Below are 10301 nucleotides of genomic sequence, written 5' to 3'. Positions count from 1 at the left end.
AAAACGGACAAACCAAATGAACATTCGCGTTTCTACAGAAGTCCAAAACGGACAAACCAAACAGATTATTGATTGGGCATTTCGGGTGAAATGAAGGGGTTGCAATCTGCAACTAAATCCTATACACTGGTCCTTTAAGTCTTTTTGTTTTAAATAAAAATGCCAAAACATTTCTTAAATGTGAATATTTTCTGATTTTCTTTGTCTTTTTGTCATTTTTTAGTTTTTTACTGTTAGTGGGACAAAATAAGGACTTTCTTTTTTACTACTACTAAAATTTTATAGACCAAATGATCAATAGAGAAAATTATGAACAGATTTATTGATGAGAAAAATAACTGTTAGTTGTAGCTGTAGATTATTATAATAATGATCAGTTATTTTCTTGGTTTGATCAATTCATCATTTGGTGCATAAATAGTACAAACAAAACATTATAAACATAATAACATGATTAGTTGTAGCCGTAGATTACTTCAATTGCTCATTTCTTTCCATCTTTCTATGTATTTTCTTGGATTAATCATTTGGTCCGTATATATGTATGTATGGATACATACGTATATGTATAAAGATATACATATATGTGAAATATGTTTTTGAAATGAAAAGGGCTGTCAGAAAAGTAACAACAAAACATTATAAACATATGATAATGCATGGTAATATATGTATAACATATATTTATTTTGTCTAACTAACAGTCAAAGTAAATATTCACATTTGAGAAGCTGGGAGCAGTAAATTAAAATAAAATTGACTCAGCTTAATAAATTATGTATCTATGAAGTAACTGATTAATCCAGTAATTGTTTCAGCTCTTTTATTATTATTATTATATTATAGATGTTTATTATCATTTATTTATACCTCATTACTTGGAGGTATAAATAAGATTAAGAACATACATGGACACACATAATGTGTTTTCCTTAAACAGATTGTGTGTGTTCATTCACTCTTGTGATCTATTGTGTGTGTGTGTGTGTGTGTGTGTGTGTGTGTGTGTGCTCCTGTGTACTATATCTGACTCTGACATCATTATTATAGGCCGACTGGGAGGCTCTGTGCGCACTTCCCTTTAAGATGCGTCTGTCATCTCTCCGTTAATGGAAAGTCACTCCGGCTTTTTTTTTCTCTCTCTCTCTCTCCCTCCTGCGGGCTTGAAGTAGCAGATCTGCTCCAGCTGGACCGAGGAAGGCATTTCTTTTTAATGTGGGCCGACTAATACCCAGGAAGGAAGGGGAGAGGACGGGCTCCACCGAGGGAGACGGAAATGAGAGGAAACCCTATCCCTTTAAGAGCAAGTGGGACATATCGGTGCGAGAAAAGGAGAGGAGGGGGAGAAGAAAGAGGAATTAAAAAAGAAAAGGAAGAAAGAGACAGGGAGGGAGGAGGGAGAGCGGGCGATAAAAAAAGAAAGATGACATCCTCGCAGCTGAACGGCCGAGGTGGAGCGATAGGCTGCGGCCCGGCGAGAGCGCCGCTCGCCGGGGTCAGGGCTTGAATCCAACAACGAGGCTTCGACAAACACCCGATTGGCCTATTGGAGGAAATCGGAAAAATAGATTCATAAATTAAAAACAAAGCATGACCTGCTTAGCTACCAGAGACGTGTGTTATAACCCATATTTGTTGTAGTGCGTTAAAAAAAAAAAAAAAAAATTAATCTCACGCAGAATGGTTTATGTTTATTGCTACAAAAAAAAAATAATGTAAATAGTTTAAATGTTGTTTTTTTTTGGAGGTTTATTTTGAAAGAAGCAGTTTTCTCTGTGTGACATTGGCGTTTGATTTAGTGAGATTGCCGTTTTTGATGAATTTAAAGTTAGAAACCAAAGTGAAAGAGAAGCAGGCCTTTGCTCCACACACTGCCTGTGTGTGCGCTGCAGCCTGCGCTTAGTCAACAGCTGCGTGCATTTTATAATGGACAGCATTAGGCTACCTCAACGAGACAGAAAAACATATTTTTGCAGACGACTTTAATCCCGTTTTTTTAAAATAATAATAAAAAAAAGAGTATCCAGAAGCCCGTCGTTTCTGCTGCAGGGACAGGCTGTCTGTTTGCGCCTCGATCACCGCTGGGCCCCGATCAAAACCATGCAAAGGCTGCTCTGCCCGATCTCAATCAGGAGCTGACTTAATAATCTCCATCGCTGTGGCGCAAAATGGATGCTGCTTGGAGCAATTTTCTCTTCCAGGTAGGCTCGTTGGTCATGGCGTCTCTTTTTTTATTTCTCTGTGTGAGTGTTGAGTGTGTGCGTGTATATCCAGCAGTCCTTGCAAAGCCCTCCCCATCACATCTTGCATTTACAAACCGTAGCACCTTCAAGATAAATGCTGTGACTTGTGTTTACATTTGGTGATGGCCTCTTCTACTTTGCTTCTCCAGAATACTCCCACCCAAAACCAAGTGGAGGGGAGCCTCCAATCAGAGCTCATGCCCGTGCATACGAGTTCTCCCCAAACCCCACCCACAGAGCACATAGCACAGCCTCCTTCGACTGTGGACACTGCTGCCCTCAGTGAGGAACCCCTGCCCGGTGAGGGGACACTGCACTGCACTCTTCACCCCAGCAGGGAAAACATATAATTTGTGGATAATTCAGATCCAGTGTTAAAGTCATGCAAGGTGGCTTTTATTTTTGGTGATCTGCAGGTGAAAAAAGACAGAGGAAATGTCGAAGCAAATCATGACCACAAAGATTTGAATGTAATGCACAGCTGAATATGTTTAACCACTGCTGAGAAATCACTGAAATAGTTCACTTTAATTGAATTCAAATCCAAAAAATCTACTCGCTCAAATTGGATTGTTCAAATTCAGACACGGATGAGCAATCGACACTGTCAGTTTAGATGAATTTGTTTAACAAAGGCGGTGTGGTTACCTTTATTAAAACCTGCTTTTCCTCACACATTTAACCGTAAATGTTTTTAATGAAACTAGATGAATATTAGAGCTGAAACTGTTAGTTGACAGAAAGTTGACTGATTAATCATCTTTTTTTTTTAAAACAAAAATGGCAAAAAAAGTTGGCTGATTTCCGTGACTTAAATGTGAATATTTACTGATTTTCCTTCTTGATTTCTGTAACAAATTTATCTCTTTGGATTTTGGATAACAAGCAACATGAAGATGTCTCATAGTTAGGGCTCATAGTGGATGTTTTTCAGAATTTCTTCAGATTTATTCACCAAATTAATAAATAATCCTCAGTTGCAGCCCTCCATATAACTGTTTTTAATTACTGTAATAATTAAACACATCACAGGATATCTTCAAATTCAAATATTCAGTTAACGATGATAGAAAACACAGAAAAACAACAAATTTTGAGAAGCTGAAGCCAGTGAATGACTAACGATTCGTCAGTAATCAAAATTATTCAGTCGATTATTTTTCAAGTCATTTCAGCAGAAATTCTTAGATGTCTTTTAACCTGCAAATCACCAAAACATCGTTGAATGGGAACTAGATATTTCATTTTCATAGCTCGGCCAGCGTTTAATGACACATAATTACTTGATACTAACTTAGATATCCTTGGCCCTACTGCTAAATATTCCTACTAAAGTCATGCCTTGAGGTTATTATAAATTACCTACTTTATATACTATACCCTTTTTTAAAAATGAACAACTTTCTCTCATTCTGTCCTCTCTCCCGCTTCCCCCGTGGTCCAGTGAAGCCAGTGTCTCGGCCGGCCCGCGTGCCCCACATCTGTGCCATCTGCAACAAGCAGTTCAAGAACAACTACAACCTGCGGCGGCACCAGTCGGTCCACACTGGGGTACGCATGAAGGACAGGGCCAGAGAGCAGGCGGAGGGGGCAAAGGAGGGAGCAGCCGGCCAGGTGGCGGTGGCGGCCCAGTCGGTGATGGCGGTGGGGGCCGGAGGGAGGGTGGAGAGGCCCACTGTTCCCCTCTCCCTGCTACACCTCTCCGCACCTCCCCCCCTCGCCCCTCCCGGCGTGCTGGCTGGGGCCCAGCAGCCTCCCCTGTGTAGTCAGGATGGTGAAGGGGTTGCCATGCGAAACATAATGGCTAGTGTTAACCCCCATGCTCCGCCTCCTGCTGCTGTCGTCATGGCCACAGGGGCGACAGTACAGGTGGGTCAGGGCCTTGTGGAGATGGCTGTCGTCAACCCCAAACCTTCAAGCATGTTGTTACTTAAGCTGCCTCGCCACATGGGTGGTCAAACCACCGCTTTGTTTTACTGTTTGAGACTCGCAAGCAGTTACTGTGTGTCACCTGCTTCGTATTTGACAAAACGTCCGTGTACAGTAATTGGCTCAGGGATCAGTAAATTCAATTCCAGTGTTTGGCACTGGTCCCCAGTTTGAGAAACAGTGTGCTTGAAGTCCCCCCCCCCCATGCTCCCCTGCATGTTCTCTGTAACACAAACAGTGTGAAAGCAGATAGGCTTCCCCCAGTGGGAAGTAGTTAACCTAACATGCAAAATCAGCTGATGACTTTGGTACAAATCAGACACACCTCTGTGTGCATTTGCATGTTTTCGACAAACATATACAAATGTTAGAATAGTAATGTTTATTTTTGTCTGTACATCTGTGCAGAAAAACTCTGTAGTGTGTCTTTATCTGCTTCTCTGTTTTGCCTCAGCGGCCCTCAAATCCCAACCCAAACCCGGTGAGGAAGAACCACGCCTGCGAGACGTGCGGGAAGGCTTTCCGCGACGTTTACCATCTCAACCGCCATCGACTGTCCCACTCGGACGAGAAGCCGTTCTCCTGTCCCATCTGCCAGCAGCGCTTCAAGAGAAAGGACCGCATGAGCCACCACGTGCGCTCCCACCAGGGTGGTGTGGAAAAACCCTACGTCTGCCCCCACTGTGGCAAGGCGTTCTCCAGGTGACATAACTTTATTGTCAGGATTGCCAGCCAGCCAGCTGGTGTTTTGGTTTAACAGGTGACCACGTTAACTGATGACAGACAGCTGAATGCATCTGTGGCTCTTCCTATTTCAACAGCTACATGCATTCAGCTAACGGCCGCCAGGTAACATGGTCACGGATTAAACCGAAACACCGGCTGTAGTATATTTAGCGTACACTTAACTTTCTACAATGTGAAATCAAGAAATTAAGTCTTATTTAAAGGACAGGTACAATATTAGTGGACATTAGCCACTATATGCTACTGGTCATACAGGACCAAGTAAGAGAAATACCTGGCTGTATTAATTTATCTTTTGTTTTCAACTTCAGCTATTGGAAATGTGCATTGAATTTCTAATCTTATTTATATATTTATTATTATATTATGTTGTATTATTATTGTATGTATGTTTTTCTTAATCAGCTGATACCTGGCCAGATTTCTTCAGTAATCATCAGTTTTTGATGCCAGTCCAAGAGAGAAAAGGGGAACTTCAATTTAAGTGTGAAAACTAATATGTTGACCCTCTTCTTTTCCCAAGGCCCGACCATCTAAACAGTCACGTCAGACAGGTGCACTCCTCGGAGCGACCTTTCAAATGTCCGGTACGTCATGTTTACCCTCTAGCAGCTGTACACAGCATTTTTATTTTTTATTTTATTTTTTTTTAGTCCATCCATACACATTCCAGATGATTTAAGGTTGAGGTCTTTTACTTTGCTGCACTTTTATTTGTGCCTTCAGCCGCCTCATCTGTTGACATGAGCAAATGAACATTGTGAATATCGCCATAGAAACCGCTCTAAATAATATAGTACACGCCTATCTAAAAACAGAGCTTACGCAGCATGTATCTCATTATAATTGTAGTGTTATTGTTCTGTTGACATGCAGCTGCTCGAAAGCTGACGTTTACATGAGCATGACAAACATACTTCATCACGTACTGTACACTATATTTGTACATACAGTATATGCATGTACATGTGTATGTATATAGGTTATTCTCCATAGTGGAGCTGCTTTTTGTGCACAGATTTTCAATTTCAAACAGTAAAGGTTAACATACCACAGTCTACAATATTTTGCCTTTATACATTTCTCTATATTCACTCATTGATTCCATCTTTTTCTTTTCAGACCTGTGAGTCCAGCTTTGCCACAAAGGATCGTTTGCGTGCGCACATGATTCGCCATGAGGAGAAGGTCCCCTGCCACATCTGTGGCAAGCTCCTGTCTGCTGCTTACATCACAGATCATATGAGGGTGCACAACCAATCACAGCACCACGCCTGCCATCTCTGTAACCGCAGTAAGTACAGATGCCATAATTTAAAGCTGCTGTCATCAATATTTTTAATTGTTATTATTAACACCACGACATGTTTTTGTGAACGGGACCTGTCATAGCAATAAACCCACCGAGAATTATGTTCAACTCTGCGTTTTTCAGTTCTATGGAGCCAGTAACTTTACTGTTTTAGTCGTCTTCAGTCACAACAGGCAGTTGTTCCCAATGAAAAAGGCAGAGAAAGTTAGTGACAAACATACTGTAGTGGAGATTTATCTGCTAAAGAGTGAGATATTTCCTTGAGGAGACCAGAGCTAAAAGCAGACTGAATATTGCACTTATATTCCCCAGGAGGACAGACACTTCACTTCAAATGAATCGTGAATATTTTGCTCCATATCTGCTGGATATTTAAATGTCAGAGTCAATTTTAAAAGTGGCCAAAACATCTGTATCATGTTTAACCTGTAATTCTAACCTCTTGTTGTAGCTTTGTGTAAAATGCAAGATTATTTTATGTGTTTAAAGATACGAGACACATTCATTAATCCATTACAGTCATGTTTTAAGAGGTTGTTCTTCTGGAGGTCTTTAGAGGTCAGTTTTTGTGATTTAAACCTCTGTCTTTACCACATTGGTTACATCACATGTGGACTGTGTCATCTACTTTGCATAGGGAAGATCATTTATTGCTTTCTTTGGCTTAGTGCTGTAACATTTATCACTGTAATATTCACCCTTTCCTCCCGTCTCCATCAGGCTTCACCACACTGACATACCTACGTGTCCATGCCCAGAAGCACCATGGTCAGGAGTGGAAAGAAAGTCCGGGTGGCTTCGGTGGCACAGCCTCAGGCGGCGTACTCGTCTGCCACTTGTGTGGCGTCCACTGCAAGACACCCACCCAGCTCCAAGGGCACATGGGCACCCATAGCAACAACCAAGGCGCTCCGAGCCCCATCACCTCTAATGTGGCTGCCAGCAGCTCTGTTTCCCTTAGCAACATGGTGACAGCGCCTACTGTGTACGTCACCGGTAACACTGTGGTGGACCTGCTCGTCACAGACTGCTCTAGCATTGCAGCGCCTCAATCCCACAGTTAGCAGTAGAGAGCTCAGCAATAATAACCCCAGTCCCTTAACAGAGGGCAAGGTTAGAGAAGGTTAACGTGTAGATGCTGATCCAGTTCCACTTTTGTAATGTCCCCACTTATAGGTAAGGTTAGGATTAAAGAGTGCAGATTAACACCAGTCAGCGTTCAAGGGCAGTATCACCTCAGAGCTGCAGAGCTGGAGCATCACAGAGGAAGAGCTGTATTAATATCGCAATGAAGTCATGGAAGGAGGGACCTTTGTGGATGCAGCACGTTCAGCAACACTAACAACGAACGTGGACGTGTTTTGTCCGAATATTCCCGAATGCGCTTGTGGATTTTTAAGACTCCTATGAAACTGTGGTATTGTGAGCATCTACTGTATTACTCTCCCCTCTCTGCCCTCTCCCTCTGTCCCCCCCCCTCTCCCCCTCAACCCTAGCATTGGCTGCTCTCTTGCAAGTGCACCAAGTACTGTATATCTCACACCAGCTCTGATCTTACCTCCATTTTGCAGCTCACTTACTAAGAATCCAAATGGCTTTGCGTTAAGAAGTAGGTGAGAGAATAGCTCTCGGGAACACGTAAGAGTAATGAAGAAACACATTTTAGAAGGGAAGTTGTGTGTGTTTGGGTGTGCGTAAGTCAGGGCTCTTCTAGCATGTTAGCTCGTTTGTTCACTAAAATCAACATTTGATTTTTTTGCAATGCCAGTTTAATAAGTCTCTAGAGGGCTCTTTGTAGATCAGGACAGGAGGCCATACGTGTCGTGGTCAGTATGGACCTGTGGGATGTACTTGTTCATTTGTTTCCTAATGGTACAGAGATAAGAATACAGTTGCGTTCAGGAGTGTCAAGCACCTTAAATTGTTATTGTTTGATTCGGCGAGGATCAAAATGGGTTTGAGATTTCTTGGATTTTCTTGCTCTGAGTCTTCCTCTCTGGATCCGGGCCATTAAAGAGAAAAAAAATAATAATTTTAAAAAAAAAAGAAAAGAAACTGCTAATCAACACTTTCAGCTTCTGACATGGCAATTCTTGCACCTGAAAACTACCTTTTGCATGAAAATAAGCTCGCTCAGTCATGCTTATCGTTAGGGAGCTGTCATGACAAAAGAAACTTTTAGCAGTTCCACCGAGTTAGTTGGCTGTAAACGATAATATTTATTTAAAAGAAGAAAAAAAAAGTGTTGATTTTATTCAGAAAATTTTAACATTGTTGGCCATTCATTTGATTGTATCTGTCATTGCCATAGTCCTTTTTTTTTGTTTGTTTTCTCTATGTACCAGTCCAATGAGTGAAACTTATGCATTAGATTTAGTCATTTAACTCTGTATAGCACACGATCTTCTAAACGCAAGTCATTATCGTTCTACATTAATCATATGAAGAATGGTCGCTTGTCCGTTTGATATTTTCGGTTGCTTTGAGTTATATTGTGAGTGATGTGGTGTCGCGAAAGGGCTTATAAAGTCATAAGTCAGGCAAAATGAGAAGTACAATGGGAGTTTGACAACACCACGTGGTATGCTGTAAACAAATCCTGGTTTTGTACTGGAGTGCTTTTTCAGTTTTGTGTTAATATGTTACCCTGAAATATGTAGAGTTGTTCCTTTTGTTCCATTTTTTTTTCTTTTTCTTTTCTTGGAAATGTGTTCTTCCTGTTGAGAAAAGTAGTGATTTATTAAAAAGAAAAAGTTAATTTTAGGTTTTTCTCCATTACACTAAGAAAAAAATAATACCTCTACTCTAGGATTCTGTACAGCTCTTGTGATACATCTTAATGCCTTATCGTACTCAACTGCATTTTAATTCTTTTATGATGAAATATTTCAAATCTTAGTCATGGATTCATTAAGAATATTAATGGGATGTATTTATATTTATATTTTTATATTTCTCAACAGTATGCATGTCTAAAAGGTTGTTAGAGCAAAAAAAAAAAAAAAAATCAATGATGCTTACTACAGTCATAAATATTATGTTATTTTGTAGATGAAGTAGAGCTCATGTTATTATTTTGTAATTTGGACAATTTAAAGTAAAAAGAGTAAACAGGTTTAATTTCCTGTGTCGATTCTTTGTCATGTGATCACTTTTACACCACAGCTTCATCGTCACATCCACGACTTACACACAGGCGTTCACCCTGGATGTGCAGCAGCATGTACGGTATGATGTGATTCTGTTGATCAAAACGTAATAGTAAGGCTACAAAACACACACAATTATGATTTATAACTAAATAATAACTATTAAGGACGTTCAAAGAAAAGGTCCATAGCACACTAAAAAAAAACAGACAATATGATGATGAAGAAGGAGAGGAAGAACAAAGAATAAATACATAACATAACATACATACACATAGGTAACTTTATATTTAAAAAGACAGAATTCAGTTAACTGCACCAGTGGCTGGATGCAGGATGTACACTGTTGCCCATAAAACTATATTATATATACTGTTAGTGGAAGAGTTTTTCGTGAATAACTGGACAAATGTGGACAATGTGACTTTGTATCAACATGGATCTTGCACAGTTACTTTGAAAAGGTTTTTTGTCAAGAATATATTTATTTCTGGAGGCAAGGATCAGCTCCTGCACACTTTGCAAAGGAATGCAGCAGAAACAGGCTATGTGTTTGATAATGAACACAACTCTCTTGCTGTTCTCGACTTGACAGACTTGTTATGTCATGCATCACTGTATTGTAAAGCTCAACACAGCAGGTTCAGACATATTCTCTACAGATTGTTGAAAGTAAATCTGGAGTTACAGTATATGAGAACACTAACAAAAGTAGATGCACATAAACATTTAAACACAAAATAAGGTTGGTGGATTTTCCTTTAACGTCTGCTCTGTTTCTTTTTAGGGACAAATCCTCTTTTCAGCTTTTAGTGTCTTTATAATTTATGGTAAATGTATGAAGCGTTTAATTGAATTTTACACTCAAGACAAGACTGCTGCTGTTCCAACTTCAGGGCTGTATGTCTGGTGACTAAAGCT

General features: G+C 40.3%; 1 protein-coding gene across 1 annotated transcript; it reads left to right on the top strand.

Moving 5' to 3' along the window:
- The first annotated feature begins 1071 nt into the window (after positions 1–1071).
- On the top strand, positions 1072–7862 carry mazb (MYC-associated zinc finger protein b (purine-binding transcription factor)). Its single transcript, XM_019273124.2, has 7 exons — positions 1072–2201; positions 2393–2543; positions 3688–3794; positions 4627–4874; positions 5443–5506; positions 6042–6213; positions 6952–7862. Exons 1-7 carry the CDS (start codon positions 2169–2171, stop codon positions 7293–7295), a joined length of 1119 nt encoding a protein of 372 aa, XP_019128669.1. The 5' UTR covers positions 1072–2168; the 3' UTR covers positions 7296–7862.
- The last annotated feature ends 2439 nt before the right edge of the window (positions 7863–10301 follow it).

This window comes from Larimichthys crocea, chromosome XVI, assembly GCF_000972845.2.
Source record: "Larimichthys crocea isolate SSNF chromosome XVI, L_crocea_2.0, whole genome shotgun sequence".
Classification (NCBI taxonomy): domain Eukaryota; kingdom Metazoa; phylum Chordata; class Actinopteri; family Sciaenidae; genus Larimichthys; species Larimichthys crocea.
Note: the sequence above shows the minus strand (reverse complement) of the source record. Positions and strands in the feature narration are given on the sequence as shown.

Excerpts from the sequence above, each read along its gene's own strand:
- mazb (XM_019273124.2), top strand. The coding sequence starts at position 2,169 with ATGGATGCTGCTTGGAGCAATTTTCTCTTCCAG. Across the intron at positions 2,202-2,392 it reads GGAGCAATTTTCTCTTCCAG|AATACTCCCACCCAAAACCA; the intron begins GTAGGCTCGTTG and ends TTGCTTCTCCAG. Across the intron at positions 3,795-4,626 it reads ACCAGTCGGTCCACACTGGG|CGGCCCTCAAATCCCAACCC; the intron begins GTACGCATGAAG and ends GTTTTGCCTCAG.